This window comes from Leguminivora glycinivorella, chromosome 9 (assembly GCF_023078275.1).
Source record: "Leguminivora glycinivorella isolate SPB_JAAS2020 chromosome 9, LegGlyc_1.1, whole genome shotgun sequence".
NCBI lineage: Eukaryota > Metazoa > Arthropoda > Insecta > Lepidoptera > Tortricidae > Leguminivora > Leguminivora glycinivorella.
In genome coordinates this window covers 18,989,241-19,011,660 of record NC_062979.1, presented here as the reverse complement: position 1 = coordinate 19,011,660, position 22,420 = coordinate 18,989,241, and the positions used below count along the sequence as shown (strand labels likewise).

Genomic DNA, 22,420 nt, shown 5'->3' with positions numbered 1-22,420 from the left:
AAAAGATTTAATTTTTTAAAGCATTTGTGACATTTTATTATGACAGTACTGAAACAGTCGTAGATTAAAAAAAATCTAATAATTAAATATCGAGCATTAACAAAAACAATTTTTAGTAACGTTGTGGGAATGAGTTCACCGAAAAAAGTCAATTTTGACTGGCCTAGAGTTCGGTCGTCGATTTTTCGAAGCATTGACCGATAGTGTTAAAAAGTTAAAACTCTATCCGTTTGAGCGAGCAACTAGTGACCGATTAGTGCACGTTCACTCTAAGTTTAGCTTTTAACACTTTGAAACTAGATTTTTTGCAAACTGTACCGTTACCATGGGCTGCCCAAGTGAGAGCCGTATTACTTTACTCAGAAAGTAAGTGAGTTTACGTTTGTTTACAATATATTGTGCCTAACTTCACGCCAAAGAAGCTGCTTCTATCCCTTTCTAAGTTTATCAATAAACGGAGAAAGAACTATAGGCGAATGCTACGCCTCTGGTGTTTACGCGATGGAACTAAAATCATAAGTAAATGTAATTTACCTATCGAAATCTGTCAATATAGGGTCTACTGCAAATTTCGAAACATACGCACTGAGGGATTCTTCCTCTTTCACTTTATACTGATAAGAGTAAAAGAGACTCATGTCCACATGTCGATAACTTCGGTATTCGGTAGTAGGCCTCAAACCATAGGCAAAGTCATTCTGACGTGACATTTCTGTCAAGTTATACAAAAATCACACGGAATTTTCACAATTATATTTGCAGTTTTAAATAAAATTATGACTAACATATTGCATTAATTTATAATATTACGTGGAATTCAAGATTAGCTAAAATTGAATAAAAAGATAAACCAGTGAACAAATCAAATAAGGTAATGAGTTATTTTTGGCCATCATATTGTACTATTTACAATTGAGATGATTATAATGCTCAAAGCAGTTTTTGGTTTCAGAAAGATGACGGAAGCTATGATTGAAATCAATATTTCCGAACAAACCCGTATATTCAGTCAACATGGAAGATGGTTCAATTGATATTAATACTGTGGCACTCTGACAGTTACGCTACTCAAAACCTTAGGGCAGCAGAGGGGAGCAGTACCAATTTATAGGTGTTTTTGTTCCGCGATGCACTTAATGGTATTATTGGCCATGATCATCACAGGTATATGTATAGAAGTGCTCCAATAAAGGAAAAAACCTCAACTCCAAAAAATAATCCTGTTACCAAAATAAAGTATTTAATTAATTGACTTTGTTTATTTGTGATGTTCTTGAGTAGTAAAGAAATAGAAATATTTTTTACAGAAAAAGGGTACATAGCATCTTATATAGAATTAGCTTTTGCCCGCGGTTTCGCTCGCGTACTAAAAGAATTCTTATTCAAACATATACAAATAATAAAATTTTCATTTGGATCCGTAGGTTTCTATGCAGACGTTTGTCTGCGTTTTTTTCAATTACTCATATTACTATTGTTTTTAAAAAAGAAATGCTTGCAGTGGTTGTACAAATGTTACACAGCAACCACAGCGTAGGTAGTAGGTACGAGTAGGTATGTATTCTATATACACTGAGGAAACTACATATTGTACAACAGAACTCACATAGCTCCGTATCTGAGCACTATTGTCGGTGGGTAAAAAGTACTTTCTCGCATTATCGCTTACAATTACCGATTGCCGACCGATTACCCCTATCCCTATCCCTAACCCTACCCCTATCCCTATTAGGATTTGTTGGGATTTTCCGCCAAGCAAAGAACCGGGAAATGAACTTGAAGGCTGTAGGCATAAACCCTATAATTTATGAATTTATTATGCACACTATTGGCGCTTTGTGAATAATTTGTAATTGTTCAAAAATACTTCTTTTCATTCATAAAACATTGTATTGTGTAGTTACTAAATAGTCATAAGTTTAGCATTTCAATATGTGCAATATTACTTTTATGATTAACAAAGTAATTGTTATTCCTGTAATTGTTTCTTCTGCTGTATGTTGTATTAAATATTGTATGTTTGTGCTGATTGCCAAGTTGCCAATGCTCCCAATAAATAAATAAAAAATTAGCTTTGTCAACTTTGACACTAGGAATTAGCTGAAATGTCAATCGTTGACGCTGAACCATGGACTTTAAATCTATGCGCTAAACGCCGATCGAAATTCAGTCTAGCTCTGTCATGTCAATACGGAAAAGTGATAGAGATAGCTAAGCTACGATAACGATGTTAATCATAATCGTTTGTGCATTTGGCTACGTGCCCTGCCAAAAAATTAGATACAATTTTTACTTGTTTCCAAATGCTTTTTCTACTCACTTTTGTATCAAATTATAATCTTCATATACACCCCATAATGGCTTGTCGCCTTCAAAAGTTCTATACCTTACCTTAGACTTTGTCGTTACCTATGTCGATGTCGTTGTAATTGATGTTTGATATGTACGAAAACGCTGAATTTTAGGTTTTTAGTTTTCGTTTCACATCAATTTATTAAATACTTAGCCTGTTACTCAAGAATATTACAAAATAAACAAAGTCACACAATGAGATACTTTATTTCAGTAATAGGATAATTTTTTTGAAGTTTTTTCCTTTGGTTCACTTCTAATATATACCCACGAGATATGGTGTTATGGTGACTACAGGTACAAGTATTGTGCATTGAGGAACTAACATGCCCATGAATTGGTACTGCCTGCTGCTGTAGGTAATCAGTTGATTCTTAACTGCCTCTTTCCTTATCAATTTGAACAATCTTCTACGTTGGGTTTGCTGAATACCATACGGCTGGCATGGAAATATTGTTTTCAATAATATCTTCTTTTTCTGAAAGCAACCAATATAATCATCTCAACTGTAGCTAAACAGTACAAAATGATGAATAAATATAACTCATTACCTTTGTAAAAGTATCAAACACTGGTTTCATAACTGGTTTATCTTTTTATCGAACTACTGACTAACTGCTACATTTAAGCTGTTCTTGAATTTCACGTAATATTATAAATTAATACATATTAGTCATAATTGTATTTAAAATTGCAAATATAATCGAGAAAATGTTGTGGGATTGTTATATAATTTGACAGTAATGACACATCACAGTGAATTGGTGGTTTACTTTTACGCTAGTGACTGTCAATGATTACTCACGTAAAGTATTGAGTTTTCACTAGAGACTGTCAAATAGTTCTGGTTCTATTGACTTCATACAATCAGAAAGAGAGCGCCTTAGCTGTAAAGTTAGGAACGTATTGAAAACTCGGAGTAAACACGTTAATAACTTATGGTACCGATGAAAATTTTAGTACGTGAGCGTTTCCGCTTGGAGCGCTGTTCAGTTTTTCCATACATTTTTCGTAACTCTCACTGAAAACGTAACGTATTTTTTAACTCAAAAAAGTCATGGTAAGGCTACTGTTCATTTTAAACGTATCGGTTACTTGGTATTTCAAATCATTGGTGTTCTTTTTTTGAAATAAAATCCATAAGTAAGAAAAGTAAATTATGGGATATAGGTGCAATTGTGGTAACCTGTCGCTTATTCTTTCAACCCACTGAAACTTAAGCAGCTCTGCCCTGCCTACCCCTGTTAGGAATGCATAAAATATGTAAAAATATCCATTAAAATATGTAAATGAGGTATTCAGTAAAAATTAATAGTACATTGTGAAAAGCCGATAACTCGTTGATAAATGCCGATTTTCCTTTTTTTGCCTTCTCAATAGGTGTTCAACAAACATACAACCCTTTTTTATGTCTACCGTTCTCTAGTAGAATAAGTGCCAATCGCATCATCAAAACACCAATGCAATAAAAACCGACCAAAAGCGCATCGGGCCACGCTCAGTATAGGGTTCAGTAGTTTCCCCTATTAGATGTAGTAGGTAGATCACTTGCCTTGGTGCTAGCAGTAAGCGGGTATATCATAATTTTATTAAAGGTATGGCTACAAGGCCATTCCGACCCTCCACCCCTATTTTTCTCAAAAACTATTCAACCTATCAATTTCAAAACAATTTTCCTTGAAAGTCTTAAAACGTTCTACTTTTGTCATTTTTTCATATTTTTTTAAATATATTATGTTCAAAAGTTAGGGGGGGCATTTTTTTTAAATTTTCGAGCGATTATTTCCGAAAATATTAACAATATCAAAAAATCATTTTTGGAAACCCGTATTCATTTTTGAATACCTATCCAGCAATATACACAGCAATATATATATATATATATATTACACGTTAGGATTGGAAAGAAAAAAAAATCACTCCACACATTTTTTCCACTTTTTATTTTACCACTTTATCGGCATGGCTGACATTATCTGCGGACACTGAGATTATCTGCGGACGGACGGACGAACAGACATGGCGAAACTATAAGGGTTCCTAGTTGACTACGGAACCCTAAAAAATAGGTCATAAAAAGATGAATAAGATCCAGTCATTATATCCCACATATCTACAGATAGCATCGAAAGTAGCGTAACAAACATTTTTTTTTAATTGGAAACAGGTAAAGCATTTGACTGCAATGTCACCCGATGCAAAGTGTCGATACAGTCTAGGATAGAACATGAACTTCAGGACAGACAACTCTTGAGAAGTAAGTCCCATTCTGTAACTGATCAAAAAAAAGAAATATGTATACATAGAAAGACTAATACATTTTTTATATATGAAGACCGGTTTGGCTCAGTCGGTAGTGACCCTGCCTGCTGAGCCGCGGTCCTGGGTTCGAATCCCGGTAAGGGCATTTATTTGTGTGATGAGCTCAGATATTTGTTCCTAAGTCATGGATGTTTTCTATGTACTTATATAAGTATTTGTATATTATGTATATCGTTGTCTGAGTACCCACAATACAAGCCTTCTTGAGCTTACCGTGGGGCTCAGTCAATCTGTGTAAGAATGTCCTATAATATTTATTTATTACTAGCTTTTGCCCGCGGCTTCGCTCGCGTTAGAAAGAGACAAAAGTATCCTATGTTACTCTCCATCCCTTCAACTATCTCCACTTAAAAACTCACGATAATTCGTCGCTCCGTCTTGCCGTGAAAGGCGGACAAACAAACAGACACACACACTTTCCCATTTATAATATTAGTATGGATTTATTTGTGTACCTATTATATTTCTTAAGCTTCATTCTTCAGATATAAAAAACCACGTAGTCCTTTAACCTACTAGGCAACTCATCGCATGTTTAAAGTGGGTAGTAATAAAACTCGAACAGGCCTATTCCCACTTCTCCACCTAGTCTAGGTGGGGAGTACGGCTTGCCGCCATTGCTCATTCTTTATTCTTGCGAGGCAACGAACGCACGTAAATTCAGAATTAAAAATTCAAAATCGTGAAAATGCCTAAACGTAGTGCAGAAGAAAAAATAGCGCACTATACGCGAAAAATCCAAAGAATACAAGAAAAGAAACTCAAACGTATTCAACAAGTTTCAACAGTGTTGCCAAATTCTTCAGACTCTGAAGAAAAATCAGGTGAGTGTAATATTTTTCGTAAAAACCTACACTTTGTGGTCCAATATAATACATTTAGTACCGCGCGGGCCGTGAGTCCACGCCTGGTAGCTATAAACCTGGGGGGCGGCCGTGAGTCGTCACGAAGGTAAAACCTGCTTGGGGGTTGGCCGTGAGTCAACACGATAGCAATATATGAAAAAAAAAAAAAACTATGAAGATTATCCTTTAGATAAAAATACAATTAAAACACCTTATGGGTTTTTCTTGTAAACTAACTCATATTCTACCCTCAAATTAAATTACTTATTTTCTATTTTTAGACCACGAAGATGCTTCGGCGTTCGAAAATGTTAATGAAGAACCTGAAGGGTCTGCCGCAAATTCGAATGAGGAGACTCCACCGCCACCTCAAACTGAGGCAGGTGACGCCGAAACAGTCCCTGTAATAGACGCGGAGTTACTGACCGCTCTTGGGGAGGCCACGGACGAGGCTCCCAAATATGGTGAACAAATTCATCCGGATTTGGCTCAAAGATGGCTGCCTATATTACGTAAAGGTATGGACAAAAATGCCAAGGACGAACTGATCAAAGAGTACAGTATACCAGAAAACTGTAAACTACTAAGAGCTCCGTCATTAAATGCCGAGATCTCCGCGGCTGTTACAGACATAGCCAGAGGTCGTGATAAGAAAATCGAAGCAGAACAACAGCTCTTAGGCGTGGGCCTATCCGCTATAAATAGAGCCATGACCTTACTTTTAACTACCGACGACAAACAAAGTAAGGTCCGAGCGATAAAAACCCTATCTGACGGATGTCGCATCTTATCCGACCTTCATTTCTTACAGTCGCAGGCCAGAGTGAAACTAGTCACTCCAGGCTTAGATAAGGTCTTCCTTAATCTGATCCAAGATGTTGAGAGAGATGAGGCCCTGTTCGGCAGCAAACTGTCCGAAAAAATCAAGGCATCGAAAGCGATCGAAAAACAAAGCTCTCAGATTAAGAAGACTGTCGCGACACCAGCCACAAGTACATTCCAGGCTGCGGGCCCATCGTACGCTCGATACCGGGGAAACTGGTCGAGGCCCGCTCGCTTCCAACCGACGAGCCGACGGGGGCGCGGCGGGCCACGCTGGAGCGCGCCGGCAGCTCCAAGGTCGACGGCGCCGGCCAGCGCGCAGACGCAGCCCAAGGCAGCTTACACCAGGCCACGTGCACCAGCGCGCCAGTAACACAGGTACACGCCGGTCGGCTTAATGCTTTTTATAATTGTTGGGTAAATGTTACTAAAAATAGGACCGTATTGGACTGGATCCAGAACGGATTTCCTATTCCTTTCACGGGACCTGTTAACCAAACTGTGAAACCTGTTAATTCATTTTCACGTCAAGAGACGCATGAAATGAAATTAGCTATTCAAAATTTGATTGATCTAGGTGCTATCACTGAATGTCAACAAAGCGAGGATCAATTCATATCGAAGATTTTTCTAACCCCTAAATCAAATGGTGGTTATAGGTTCATCCTTAACCTAAAAAACCTGAACCAGTTCGTTTGTAAGTCTCATTTTAAAATGGAAGACTTTAGAACGGCTTCAAAGTTAATACCCAAAAATGGATTTATGGCTACCATCGATTTAAAAGAGGCATATCTACTTGTACCTATAGCGAAGGCCGATAGGAAGTACTTGAGATTCGAATTTAACAGTATAACATACGAATTTACCGCTTTGGCGTATGGACTTTCAGTGGCACCTAGAACTTTCACCAAAATAATGAAAGAAGTAATTACATTTTTAAGAAAGCAAGGTTTTACATCAACCGTATATTTAGATGATATTTTATGTGTCGGAAGGGATTACCACGAATGTAAACAAAACGTAGAAGAGACTATCCGTCTACTAGAATGCTTAGGGTTTGTTGTAAATTACAACAAAAGTGCCTTACAGCCTCAACAGCACTGCAAATTTCTAGGGTTTGTTTACAATTCAGTGGAAATGTCAATATCTCTTCCTATAGAGAAACGTAACAACATAGCACAGCTACTGAAAAAGTTTATAAAATTACCTGTTTGCTCAATCAGAGAATATGCTCAATTGTTAGGAGTACTAACATCCGCATGTCCAGCAGCCAAATACGGATGGTTGTACACTAAATTGCTCGAAAGATATAAATTCTTGGCTATTCAAAAATATCAGAATTATGAAGCAAAAGTCAAATTACCCTCTGAAGTGTTACCCGACTTAATTTGGTGGAATAATAATATATACGAAGTTTCTTGCAATTTAGGCAACGTCAAATTCGATTTAGAAATTTTTACCGACGCATCCCGCACTGGGTGGGGTGCGTTTTGCGGCGGGGCGTGTGCAAACGGCGCATGGAAAACAGAAGAACAAGAATTCCATATAAATTATCTCGAATTGCTTGCGGTCTTTCTAGGTCTCAAATGCTTCGCGCGTGATAAACATAACTGTGCTTTGTTGTTACGTATCGATAATACCACTGCGATCAGTTACATTAATCGTATGGGAGGAATCCAGTTCCCCCACTTAAATGACATAACAAGGTCCATTTGGCAGTGGTGCGAAGAGCGTAAGATATGGATATTCGCCTCCTACATTAACACAAAGGATAATGTAGAAGCGGATAGGGAATCCAGGAGATTAAATCCAGATATTGAATGGAATTTGAGTATGGAAGCCTTTAAAGAAATATCCGAACAGTTTGGTTTGCCACAAATTGACCTTTTCGCTTCTCGCACCTCTGCCAAATGCCAGACATATGTATCATGGAAGCCAGACCCTGACGCTCTTACAGTTGACGCCTTTACTATCAGCTGGTACAATACACATTTTTACGCGTTCCCACCATTCGCGCTAGTTCTCAAATGTTTACATAAGATCATATACGACAAAGCCACGGGTATACTTGTATTCCCGTATTGGCCGTCCCAACCGTGGTTCCCACTATTAACACGATTGTTAATATCCGATTTATTATATTTTGATCCCAACAAGCACATTGATCAATTTCGTTGTTCCAGAATTCGAAGTCAGAAATTCACCCAGTTTACCCTGGCGGCCGCGAAGCTCTCCGGCGCGCGTTTTCAAGTAGAGGGACCCCCGACGCGTCACTGAGCCTCATGCTGGCTTCCATTTCGGAAAACACACTACGTCAGTATGACGTATCTTTTAAATTATGGTGGAAATTTTGTATTAATAATAATTTAAATTTTTATGAGGGTTCCATTTCCGCTATCCTTGGTTTTTTAACAGAGGAATTTAATAAAGGAGCATCATACGGATCATTAAATAGTCACAGATCCGCACTGTCGCTCCTACTTGGCTCTGTCATCACCTCAGATGACCAAATTAAAAGATTGTTAAAAGGTGTCTATAAATTAAAACCCACGATTCCTAAATATAGTAATACATGGGATCCTCAGATAGTCTTAAACCAGATAGCGTCATGGATCCCTAATAAAGAAATTTCTCTAGAAAAATTAACTAAAAAATTGGCGATCTTGTTAGCAATATGCACTGCACACAGAGTACAGACGCTTTCATGTATTAAAATAGAAAACATTATTGTAAACCCTAATGGCGTCAAGATTATGATTTATGATATTATTAAAACATCAGCCGCAGGGCGTGATCAGCCAACTTTGTTCCTACCATATTTCCATGATAACAGAAACATATGTCCCGCGACTGTTATAGTTGATTATCTTTACGTAACATCTAACTTCAGAAATGAAAGCACCCAAAATTTGTTATTAACATTTAAAAAACCGTATAAAAACGCATCTGCTCAATCCATTAGCAGGTGGATTAAGCAAGTGCTTGGCGAGAGCGGCATCGAAGTCGCGACATTTAGCGCGCACAGCACGCGTCATGCCGCGACGTCGGCCGCACACCGCGCGGGCATTTCGCTCGATGCTATCCGGAAGGCTGCAGGCTGGTCGAAAACCTCAGAGACTTTTGCCAAATTTTACAACCGCCCACTTGTTGATGAGGGCGATTTTGCAAGAGCCATTTGCCTTCCGGATAAGAATTGATTACAAAAAATTGATTGTAGTATTACGATACTTGTCTATAAATATATTTCTAATAATAAATGATGATAATTGAAGAAAATTCTAGTTTTTTATTGAATGCGAAATGCAGCAAAACTTTCATCTCTTAACATCTACCTGGTTTTTTATATCTGAAGAATGAAGCTTAAGAAATATAATACATGATCAAACGAACTTCAGAGTGAAGTTCGATCAGTATTATATGAGTAAGCTTCATTCGAAGATATAGTTTCCCTCCCTCCCAAAACCCAGAAAGAAAGTTTTGCTTTAGGAAAAATAGTCTCTAAAAAGAATGAGCAATGGCGGCAAGCCGTACTCCCCACCTAGACTAGGTGGAGAAGTGGGAATAGGCCTGTTCGAGTTTTATTACTACCCACTTTAAACATGCGATGAGTTGCCTAGTAGGTTAAAGGACTACCTGGTTTTTTATATCTTCGAATGAAGCTTACTCATATAATACTGATCGAACTTCACTCTGAAGTTCGTTTGATCATGTATTATATTTAAAACAGTTATTCAAGATGTCAGATACTTCAGGTCCGCTGCTATTGATGCTGACTGTACATAATACATACGTGTACTTATGTAATTATTACCTAAATATTTAGACCGCGCGAGGCTGCCCATAAAACCTTTCAAGTTATGGCCGCCGCCGTAACGAGGAGTGCGGAAACCGCGCGGTACGAAGACCATTATTTTGCAGCTTTTCAAAATGGCGGAAGATTTTTTTTGCTGTGTTTTGGTTGTAATCTGTGATGTTTGTTGAACTTTACCCCTAGGCTCAGTACAGTAATTGACATAATAAATTAGAGTTTGCAATCGCAATTAAAGCCCACAAAGTGCTAACTCTAAAGTAATAAGTTAATAACTGCTGACTCTAATGCACGCGTCACCGCCTTGTCCCTACACTACTGTAGTTCTAAGTTTATTTTTATTAAGTCAACTTGTAAACACCTCATACCTTGCAAAACAAATCCCGAAGGTGCGTCATTTCACACTATCGTACATATAAGTCATATAACACCTCTGTAGTTACAGGCATCTAATACGTCTATAGGCTACGTGGACTGCTTGCCATTTGGAATATCGTATAATGATATCGAACTTTGAAATAGCCGGATTTAGCGGAAACTTAGCGGTTTAACTCCTCTTGTCATCCAACAATAGTTTTATTTTAGCCTTAGTTATTTGTCTGTGTTTTAGTTATAATAATAGTTTAGTTTATTTACCGACGTTTTATTGACATCTCCCAGCTTCAACACGTAATAAATGGCGCCCAACGTGGGGCCCGAATCTACGATCCTAACATTAAGAGTCTCATGTTCTACGTTCTACCGACTGAACTAGCTGAACCGCTTGTTTTTTCCTACTATAAAATATTCGAAAGCTGTACAGTATACTTGAATCAGGTCTAAACTGCCGGCCTAGCCAAAGTAACAATCGTTAACGCGCTATCTATCTCTGTCGCGCCACTACATAAGACTGATAGGGTGAAAGAGATTACAAAGCGTAAGCGATTGTGACGTCTACGTACTCTGCATTACAGAAACCTGCCTCGTTTTGTAAATTGAACATGCAGGTTAACTCAAAACGTTATCCACGCTGTGACCCAGTATTCAAGAGCTGTGTACCCGTATTTATGTAAAACACACCATGCTACTTCACTAGAGTTGTCTCTTGGTCAGCCGGGATTACCTCACTACCTCAAAGTTGCTTCAGTACAATATTTACGTAAGGATCTAAGGAAAAGCCAGAGATGTTAAACTTCTACGGAAGCTAAGTGTATATTTATTTATGACATGATACATTACATAGTTTGGCCAAGAACTGTTCCATTTCAAACATAGGCACAAAGAGAATTATGCTGTCTTAGCCTTACACTAGTGCTAGTATCCAAAAGAAAGGTCTTGTTACCTTTGCCGGACTACATAAATATGTATTAATACTAATAATACTATACTATACACGTTAAACTTTCGTAAGACATATTCAAATAATTAATGAATCTACGGTTATACTCACGTCAAACATGTAGTATAGAATAGAATAGAATATAGAATAATGGTTTATTCGTAGGCACACAGACAATAAACAATTATCGAGACATACAGATAGAATATGAAGAGCCACGAAATGGCCTCACCTCAGCATATTGCTGGTGACTTCCAGCGCTGGTCTTCCGGTGAGACCATTAAGTGAGAAAAATCACGGAAGGCAACATACAAAAATATGAAGATCAAAAAAAGATAAAAAAACAGGTATACATAGAATAAAATACGATAAGAACCTTAATTAACATTACTAGTATTACAATTATACACTTTTATTTATTTACAGCCAGAAAAATAAACGTCGCAGCAATAGCGATATAATAACGTGAGTTCATCCGTAGATTCATTAATTAATGCCATACTATTTAAATTCCAATGGACCTTTGTTTGTTTACTGGCATAGTTTTTGGATTACGTACATGTATAGGTAGGTACATATATATGTATAGGTAGGTACATATTCTATCATCTGTGACACTTTCTTCATGTTTTCAGTCACATACAAAGTACCACATTGTCTGTTGTTGATAAGAATGATATACTTAAGGTAGATTTCAAATTAAAGTTTTATGGATAAAACACCTTTCTGACAATTGAAAATAAGAACCTTTTTAAGATGAAATCTGTTGTATGCTGTTTTCGTTGTATGTATTATATGATTTACATGTAATATTTAAAATATTTAGTATAAATATCTATTTATGTAAAAGTATATGCAGTCTATACGTATATTTTGCTTTTCTTCTTAGTACATCACCTTTTTGTTTTCTCTCTACACCATTTGGCCCTCTGTTTGGCCCTATGGTTGACTGGTAGAGAATGACTTTTGGCATTAAGTCCGCCATTTGTACATTTCTGTGTATTTTTGTGCAATAATGTTTAAATAAATAAATAAAATCTGTACAATAGACACTTTGACGGAAAAAAAGTTAAAAAGTGTGTCTTTGAAAGGGTCTGCAAAAAATGAAGTAAGTGTGATACACTTCAAGGGCTGAATAGAAGCGTATGTCTGGTGCGACCCCTTGAAGTGTACCTGTTTTATCACGTTTGTCCAATATGTTGATATAACCTCAAAATAGTTGGCCCAATAGTCCCAACCCTAGTCCAGTTGGCGTATTGTCAAACAGAGGCTGCTGAGTCGACGTCGTAAACCCCATGCTTATGCAAGAGCACGCATGACCCCACTCAGTTCTAAAACTACATTTACCCTTCCTTATGTTAACAACATAAGCCCTTCTTGATCTTGAGGCGATTTTACGAGCCCCCTAGGTTTCGGTCAGCAGAGCTTCGTATTTCTAGGCTGATGTATTACCCTACTATATCAAATGATCGTAAAGGTATATGGAATACAGAGGCAGTTAAAGCGTTTTCGATTGAAGTGTTACAAGTGAACTGCACGAAAAAGTCGTGAGGACGTATGGGAGTTATAACTTGGGTCATCATTCTTCAAGATTCTTGAGGAATATTTTATAGCTCTATCAGGAGGCGATTTAGTGGAATGTGTATAGTTGGTTGGGTGGATATTTATAGTTGTGTTGAGTGCATATTTAGCAGTCATCGGTAGCGCTTCAAAATATGAAAACAGTGCCGAAAAAACGGTTAACCTTTTCTTCGTGTGGTCAAAACAGCGAAAGTCGGTAAAAATCAAGACCTTTCAATACAAATAAAATTTTCTTCGAACAGTAACACTATAATTTGATTCCAATGATTAAAAGACATGTATGTTTAAACTTAATTTTTCTATTTTTATGTACGTGTGAATTTCCATTAAAAAAAACCTGCTGCTGATGCATAAGGATAAGGACCCCTTGTGCATATGGCACATAAGGACTCTTTTGGCATGGAATGACATGTGTTTCTGTACTTGGTAGACACTTCTCAGTCTAGTCCTTTACTAACATAAATCCCCAGAACACGGAGCCATAATCTACCAACACGAGCGTACGCATAATACGCCCCAGCGCGGCAAAACAGTCTAATTCGGAATTTTGCCGCACCAGCCACAAACTCGTAAAGTTTTCCGAGTTACTGCAACGCAAACTCGCTTATACCGCAAACTTTATAAACAACGTGTAGTAAAAGCGGTTTGCACCGGAGCTTTTAGGTGAGGGGGAAATGTGGAAATTAAAAGGAAATGTTATTCATTATATCGAAATGAACAAATTAACGTATTTTGGCAAAGAGTAGGTACTTAATATGTACGTGCTTAACTAAGAGGACGTGCATTAATCACGTCATACGTTGACTTATTTTAGACCCTCCCAGGTGATCTTTGGTGATATATAAAAAAAATGAATATGATTTTTGTTTACTAAGTATAATACAGTATAGCACAGAGGAACAGCAAAAAAATATACGTGATATATTCCTTACCGTCAATGTTCATCAAACAACAAACATACATACTCGTATATAGGTACCTGCATCAAATCTTTAGGTCAAAGGGTCATAAGTCTAAATCTATGAATTGTTATGGACCTAAAAAACTGACCTAAATTAAGCCATCAAAAGTACCAGATAATTCAAAAACTAGCAATCCTTAATCATTTAAATAGGATTTCGTTAGGGCCCAGTCCCCGGAGTAACCATCTAAATAGCTATTAGAGTCATCACAGAAAGGTGCGTGTCAGTCGCACTTACCAAAGTATGGACACGGACTAAATTCTTGATTACCTAGGTACCTTTTAAGCGTATTTTTTATGTGGCAAACCTACTTACTAAATGAAACATAGAATGAAATGCAAAGCGAGACGCGCTGAAGACCACAGACCTAGCTGAAGTGACAATTGTACTGAAAAACAGTCATCCTACAATAGGAAACTTGACTGTAGTTAAAATAAAATATATTATACCATTATAAGAAAACATGGACAGAAGACAGAAGGTATTTTTAAATCCAATTTCTATTTTATGTCAGGTAGAATTATATAAAGTAACTGAGTTGGCCGTGACGTCACTCAATCCATCCATACTAATATTATAAATGCGAAAGTAACTCTGTCTGTCTGTCTGTTACGCTTTCCCGCTTAAACCACGCAACCGATTTTGATGAAATTTGGAACAGACAATCTTTAGACCCTGAGACAGAACATAGGCTACTTTTTATTTCGAAAAAAAGGGATGAAGGGGTTGAAAAAGAGGTTGAAAGTTTGTATGGGATTTCTTAATTTTAAATGGTAAAACCATGAAACTTTATATTTTAGCACTTGATAAGAAATCATTAAACATATATTTAAAGTCACATACAGGTCGAACGCGATTAATTAACATTATTTTTACCTTTAAAATAAACATGGTGGGAAATAAACATTAACTAAAAGCGGGTAGATTATATTTATTTGTCTACCCCGAACATTTATATAAATTAATATCGGGTAGTTTTGTGTTGTTTACATCTCCGGTGACATTTTGCTGGGACGTCAGTCTTCCGCGACCACGGCCAGTGCAACCTGGCCGAAACATTGGGAAAAAAGGTAAAAATAATGTTAATTAATCGCGTTCGACCTGTATGTGACTTTAAATATGTGTACAAAGCGCGAGAACTTAAAGTGTTATATCATTAAACATCTTGATAAGGGATAGGGATAGGGATAGCGATAGGGATAGCGATAGGGAAAGCGATAGGGATAGCGATAGGGATAGCGATAGGGATAGCGATAGCGATACGGATACGGATACGGATAATATGGGTATCGTTAGCGGGATACGGATAATCGGTCGGCGGTCTCTTACAATCAATGTGCTCTAAGACGATCGTTGTTTGCTTGCTTGAAGATTACGTTTGCGATAAGTATAAGCAAAATGTAAAAAATTGTAAGGGATAATAGAAAAAAGTACTTTTTACCCACCGATCATAGTGTCGAAATACGGGCTATGTGGGATGTTTATAAAGGTTTCCCCAGCGTATATATAATTACCTACGCTGTGGTCGATGTGTAATATTTCTACAATCATTGCAAGCAAAAGTATTATGTGCAATCGAAATAATCGCAGATAAATATACCTACAGAGAAACCTACGGTCCCTACGGATCCAAATGAAAATCTTAATGAATACTTTTATTACGCGGGCGAAGCCGCGGGTAAAAGCTAGTTTCATATAAATTCAATATTAGCAAGTCCTTCAAATTCGTTTTGACAGTTCTTAAAAATAAGCTGATTTGACTAAGAGGTATGTCGCCTATACACGTACGCACTTAGAGTGTAATATACCTACTATTTCCTAATTTCTCATGGATCCTATAATGATTCAAATCACGCAAACAAGATTTATCACAGATTTATCGTTGTCAAAGGTGTCATTTTGATTTTCTTGAAGTTTTGAATGACATAACGGTCGACTCAGGCCTGTCGGTGGTGTTCAAAACATATATGACAAAGAAGAATCTGACAGACTGACTGACATATCTAATGGCACAGCCGAAACCGCTGGTAATAGAAACTCCAAATTTTTCACGTAGGTTCCTCATAAACATAGGAGCCCTAAGAAAGTATTTTTTCAAAATTCACATCTTATGGGGGAGAAATGGGGGTCTAAAGTTCAACGTTTAAGTACGCGGGCGAAGCCGCGGGAAAAAGCTAGTATCATAAATACCTATGTACGAGTACATACTACAGTAGATAGAGATACCTACTTATCTGCCTAATCAGCCTTACCTGGAATCCTCGAGGGATTATCCCCATTACCGATCTGATTAATCAACATCAATTATGCTGATTAGTTGCCTGAGCCAGTTTTTGGAGTAAATTAACTTTGTTGCCAGTCTGGAGTGGGTTTTCAAGAAAATACTTTAATCTTTGGAATTACAATTTTATCTGATAACCTAACGTAATACCCAAATAATATAGCTATAAGAGATAAACCTTACATTCCAAAGACCCGAGTACAATTTATTATGTCATTTATATAATATTTATTTACTTCTCATTCCGTTCCGTTGTGTTGAAGGGTTAAGAATGATCCACGTGGTGACGGGTTAAGAATTTCGTGTCGCTGTGTCGTATGTCGTATGCGACATAGGTTCAATTGTGGTTGACTAATTGTGTACAATTGGTAGGTTGACTGCAATAGGTATCACAATTTATTACTCCCCAGACCTATTATGGGATTGACATCAAAATACTTTGGCTCGCCGTAGCGACTTTCCCCGAAATATTCCTCATGCATTCTCCAGCATCGAGTTTCCAAAGAAAACGTCTCGTCGCCTTGCTAAAACAAAATTATACAAAGTCAACCCGGAAACGTGGCCGAGGTTTTCTCCATTTTCAATTAAATATATATTTCATCCTTGAATATATACTCTAAAATTAAGAGAATAAAGAGCAAAATCGAGGCGGATTGAGACGCAGACATATTTTATGTAAAATTAGCAGGGAACTAGCTAATTAAAATATCATCTCAAAGACTGACGATCTACAAGTATTTTGCATTTGTATTATGTGTAAAAAACTCTTACTTACCGTAGAATGGTAGCAAAACTCAAAAGCTAAAATAAACTTATGAATCACATTAGAAATACAGGAATCCTAAAACTTTCAGAAAAGTCCTAAAATTTGGAGTGTATCTTAATAATATATCCCATTTCATGTCCACAATGAATTTTATCCTTTAAAAAATCGTACATACATGTTTACAAACAGGCTAGTAAACGGCTCAAAGCGTAAGGTGGATACGATCGGTGCTCCAATCAAACATTTTGGTGGACACTTAACACCAGGGTGGCTAGCCGAATGGCACAATCGCTCACGAAACGCTCACGAAACGAAGCGCTAGTAGATATCTATCTCTATCGCGCTTGCGTATTGGCGCGACAGAGCCAGCGGCGTATCGCTTTCGTTTGGCGTCGGAGAAATGCCATTCGGCTACGGGGCCTGTAGTCGTCATCCCATTGTTCTTTCTCTCGTGTCTAGAGTAGTGTCCTGCAAGGTGTTAAGTACCCACGTTGCCATACTAATTGCATAGAAGTAATATACTATAGAGCTGTTGTAACGATCTTCTTCTGTCTTCCAATATCCTCAGCCTCAGCCAGGGTGTCCGGCATCTGGCAGCCGAGAGTCTCCGGTTGTGTGAACACCAGCAAACCAGCTATTAGACCCATGGCACCGAACATCACCCCTGGAACTCCATCCCAGTATACCGCCTGTGTAGAAAATGATTGTGTAAGTGACGTGTAAAATATTATATTCTAAGTATCAATATCTGAATCTGAAGAAGAAAATCCTCATTTGATTTAACACTTTCGAAACCGGGCTCTACGCGGCGCTACGACATTTTCGCTACATACGGGGAAACCCATGTAATCGGCTACGCTTCTACGAGCGGTGTGCCCGACAGTCGGGTTCTTGGTAGCGAAAGTGTTAAATGTACATCGCTCATGATCGTTGGTATTAGCGTTAAAAATTTTACCACGTTGGAAATGTACTGTATTTCTTAAACAGACGGTAGACAGTAAGTTTAATAAAGTTTCTGATGTTGGTACACAGATACGTAGGTATAATTATAATAAATTGCTGATTGTTAAAATGCATGATATCAAAAGTGAAGCAATAACTGCAGTCTACCGGGGATTAGCATTATCTTTTCTTCGTGGACACTGCATTTAACTTGCAACACATTTTTAATCTTAATTTTAATAAGTACCATTGTAAAACTCAGTAAACCATAGCCGTACCATATCAGTAATAAATATATATGATCAATAAAATTTAGATGGAGCAAGAAATAACCAAAACTATATATAAAAATAATTAACTTACAGTGAACAAGATAACTAGAAAAAGGAAAATAAGAGATAACCGTATGCTTACCAATGCAGGAGTTAGCGGAGCAGTGATGGAGCCAATACGTCCAATCATAGAAGAGAATCCCAAGAGCGTGTGACGGAACTGTGTTGGGTACAGCTCAGATGTGTAAATGTATAGGCAAGTAAACACTGCCGAGATTCCAAATTTGCCCAAGAGAAACAGTATTAAACCCAGCGTCACTAGTTCTGGAATAAATGGATATATTTCATCGAATGTTCCAGGTAAACCGTCGCATTGGATACGTGCAATTTGCAGCACTCGAATGACGTCAGAATGATATTTGATGCTTGCATGGTTACTAAAGCACAAAATGTATGATCTTAATGCCAAAGTATAGTCCAATCGAAGTAGTCGGAAGAATCAAACGTACTTATTTGCACGTGTTGCAATAATTCGAATGATAAGATACTTTTCGTGTAATGATAATTTGAAAACCTCTCTGCTTTTGTGCATATGGATCAAGAAATAAAGGTTATTAACAAAAGAGATAATAATCCTTTATCTGATAACGTCGTAATAAAGACTAATAATATATTATATAGACAGAATTGCGTAAAAAAGTAATACTTTGACCATAACAATATAGATAAGTAATTTGATTGTGCATGGTCTTTTTATATTCACTTAAGTATTTAAGTCTTTAAATGATTCTATACATAAGTACTTAGCTTATAGTAATAAATTACATAGGTACACATACATTTAATAACATGCAAAAATCAAATTAATGTTTATGTTAATGGTTATGTTATTCAGCTGACGATAGATTTAATAATCCATCAGAAGATCCATCTCATCAATGCCACCATCGTTTATATTATCTTCCCTGACTTCATTTTACTTACCATTATTGTCAATGAAAGCAAACGTAAAGTTGCAAGCAGCACTAAGAAAGAACCCAGACGCAAGAACAGTTTTCCTGCCAACACGATCCAGAAACAGGACAGCCGTGAAATTGGCAGGGATCTCCACGGCACTCACTAGCATGTAGTTGGCATACATGTTGCCCGGGAGCCCAGTGGAGTTGATGGACAACCCGTAGAAAACGAATGTGGTCGCGATCCACCAGACTGGTGTCGTGCAGACGCGACACAACAGTATTGGGGATTTGATAATAGTTTGAATCAAGCCTTTGGAGTCCATCTGAAACTGAATATTTATTTGTTTGAAATCCTATTAAGTTTTTTATAATCTTTAACATTGAGCTCCGTTGCAGAAGATTCATACTTATTGGTAGATATGAGATGCCACATCATAAACATTATTTTCGTGGACGGGCGAAATTATATTTATTTTTGAATTACCTGAGTCTTTTTTACTTCCGTTGGTTGCATCAGCGCCTGGATAGATTTCTCACTGATCACTCTTTTGTTCATGTTTGCAGCTTTCTCCAGAACTTTTTTGGCCTCGTCGAACTTTTCTTTAGTAAGCAGCCACCTCACACTTTCCGTGATGCACCAGTAATAAACTACCATTAAAAAGCAGGGAATGTAAATTGTCATCATGAAAGAGCGCCATGACTGCACGAGCCAGCCTATTCCAGCCATGAGGACATTTCCCACTGAGAATGAGACTAAGCTTATAGAACTCGCCAGTACTCGATATTTTGGACCAATCAACTGTTCTGTCGCTGAAAATGAAAATAATAAGATAGAACAAAAGAAGTCACTGGTCATAGAAAAATTCTATGGTTGAGTAATATATATATAAATAATATAAATATATTTAGATCTTTAATGTCTGTAATAGTAAAACTAATTAAAGAGAACAATTAAGACACTGAATTTAATACTTATAACTATCATACCTAAAATAAAAGCAGCGCTGGATGTTCCGGCTCCAAGAGTTGACTGCAAAATCTGTAGCACCAAATACATGGGATAGTTTACAGAAAATGCTCTGATCAAGCCAAACAGTGCCAAATTGAAAACATTGATGCAGAGGGCTACTCGTCTCCCATACTTGTCGGAGATGTAGCCCGTGATTGGGAGATTAAGAAGAAAGCCAACACTGCTCAGTGTACCAGCCAGTGCTCGCATCCACTCTTGGCATCCAAGATCAAACTGTAACAAGGACTTTGTTATTACACGTATGTTCTGCTTTAGGACAGAATTACAGTAAATTGCTTCCGATAGCTGGTAAATTTATTCTGAACAAGTATTGGCCCATTAAACAACTCTCACGCTCACCTCATAGACAACTGAATTGGTCCTCTCGTATACAAATCCATCGCACTCCTGTGTGAGACCCTGATCGAAGACAGTAGCCGGGCAGTATTCCAGTGAACCATTGCCAACCGCAGCGTAGCGTGAACAACTATCTGGTTGTCCGCTACTGCTGGGCACAGCGTTTGTAATCCACTCTGGGAACAATTCGTAACCTGTCCCACCAGTCTCTTCGCATTCAGGGATCCGACATCTAAGACAAATAATATTAGCTGAAACGATTGGTGTGATCGGTTTTCATCAAAGATTTAACTATAAACCTTCACATTAATTTAACGTTGTCATATATTTTTTTAAATACATCAAGTGTTTTGAACGTTAAACCAACTAAAACACAAAAAACATTCAATTTCACGGAAATACATATTACCTATGCGAAACACCGGAAGCAGAAAACACGTATTCACTCAAAAATGCTTGAGCAACAACAGGGAACACTAATAGTAGCACATGAATAAATTGAAACCGTCCAAATTGTCCCACTTCATTGTCAATGACCCATTCGAGGTCTATTTCTGAGGCCTGTTTATCAGACTTTCCTGTAGATCTAGCGCCTTTCACTCGGTCATCATTATTTTCAAATTTCCTTTCCGTATCACCTTCTGGGGCTAGTCTATCTTCAAACATGATGTTCTGTGTATAAAAATGGTATAATACTGCGATTTCTGCTTAATCAAGAAACGTACTAGTCTGATAAAAATTATTGTAGGTACAATTTATATTTATCGTAATTAGTAATGAATATATTATATGTACTTACGGTACGGTTAATACTATCAATTTTACATGGGTTTACGCATGCCATAATATAAAGCTACTTATAGGTTTTTATTGAAACGGGTCACTCTCGTTATTATTATCATTAGCATAACTGTCCCACTGCTGACTTGCTGAGCAATGGCTGTCTTATTCTTCTACATACCTATTCCTATCCTCGGAAGTCTGCCACTAGTCTGCGTCAAAGGTATCGAGCTCGTCCCACCATCTTTGAGGTGATTTACATCTAGGTTTTGTAATTTCTGAATGAGATCCTAAAACCTTCGTCCCGATTGAAATTGCGATGTTTTTTGATTTCAATGGCTTCACGCACTTTTCTACTGTAGAAATGGCGTTCCGTGGAAAGGACTTTAGGGTCATGTACATCGCAATTTCAATCGGGACGAAGGTTTTAGGATCTCATCCACATGGAATCCTGTCATTAATAAGTGTAAGCCGAAAATAATATCGACAGTCGTTAAATCAAATATCGTCAGTGTTGTATGTCGACAGAGTAACATCCCTAGTGCGCAAACAGTTCAAGTTGATAATCAAAACCAAGTGCGGGTAGTTCGAAAAACTCGCGCGGCTGTCAGAAGGTGTTGATGTCATTTCAAGCCAGTCTTCTCCGAGACCACGGGGACAACGCCGTCCTTGAAACGTTGGAGGTCAGTTTAATATGTAGTTATACGCGATTAAGTCCCGATTTTAAAAATAATGACATACAGTTGTCGTTGTGTGCGTGCGTGGTGACACGACTCGCTGGTCATTCGCATGTATACAGACATGGAAATGATGTGCGGATATTGCGCAATAGCCCAATAGGAGTGTGTATCGGTCCGGAAATACCGCAGGCAACAATTCATTTCACAGTTTAGCTGTGCGGGGCAGGAAGTTTCTGGAGAAAAGCACAGTTGAGGACTGCCAGCCATCTAAATGATGGAGATGGAAATGTCGCGTAGGGCGATGACGGAAAGAAGCGGTAGGGATTAATCCGAACAATTCCTCGAAGCACTCCCCGTTATACAT

At 37.7% G+C, this 22,420-nt stretch overlaps 2 protein-coding genes across 3 annotated transcripts; one reads left to right on the top strand and one right to left on the bottom strand.

Moving 5' to 3' along the window:
• The first annotated feature begins 5,185 nt into the window (after positions 1 to 5,185).
• Positions 5,186 to 9,784, top strand: LOC125229948. Its single transcript, XM_048134897.1, has 3 exons — positions 5,186 to 5,498; positions 5,801 to 6,719; positions 8,525 to 9,784. Exons 1-2 carry the CDS (start codon positions 5,363 to 5,365, stop codon positions 6,712 to 6,714), a joined length of 1,050 nt encoding a protein of 349 aa, XP_047990854.1. The 5' UTR covers positions 5,186 to 5,362; the 3' UTR covers positions 6,715 to 6,719; positions 8,525 to 9,784.
• A 5,944-nt stretch (positions 9,785 to 15,728) lies between these two features.
• On the bottom strand, positions 15,729 to 21,297 carry LOC125229898 (solute carrier family 22 member 7-like). 2 transcript variants are annotated; one of them, XR_007177462.1, is made up of 8 exons: positions 21,006 to 21,297; positions 20,600 to 20,828; positions 20,218 to 20,473; positions 19,715 to 20,040; positions 19,256 to 19,559; positions 18,414 to 18,595; positions 17,067 to 17,746; positions 15,731 to 16,815 (listed from the first exon to the last, which is right to left on the bottom strand). XR_007177462.1 is itself a non-coding variant. In XM_048134836.1 (7 exons), exons 1-7 carry the CDS (start codon positions 21,260 to 21,262, stop codon positions 17,579 to 17,581), a joined length of 1,722 nt encoding a protein of 573 aa, XP_047990793.1. In that variant the 5' UTR covers positions 21,263 to 21,297; the 3' UTR covers positions 15,729 to 17,578. The 2 variants fall into 2 exon arrangements, 1 of the variants encoding a protein (XP_047990793.1); XM_048134836.1 differs by having other exon boundaries at positions 15,729 to 17,746.
• Between the last annotated feature and the right edge of the window lie 1,123 nt (positions 21,298 to 22,420).

Bases quoted from the DNA above. Each gene is read 5' to 3' on its own strand.
- LOC125229948 (XM_048134897.1), top strand. From the start codon at position 5,363: ATGCCTAAACGTAGTGCAGAAGAAAAAATAGCGCACTATACGCGAAAA. The intron at 5,499-5,800 runs GTGAGTGTAATA...TTCTATTTTTAG, and splicing joins AGACTCTGAAGAAAAATCAG to ACCACGAAGATGCTTCGGCG.
- LOC125229898 (XM_048134836.1), bottom strand. From the start codon at position 21,262: ATGTTTGAAGATAGACTAGCCCCAGAAGGTGATACGGAAAGGAAATTT. The intron at 20,474-20,599 runs GTGAGCGTGAGA...TCCTTGTTACAG, and splicing joins CCAATTCAGTTGTCTATGAG to TTTGATCTTGGATGCCAAGA. The intron at 20,041-20,217 runs GTATGATAGTTA...TTTCATTTTCAG, and splicing joins CAGCGCTGCTTTTATTTTAG to CGACAGAACAGTTGATTGGT.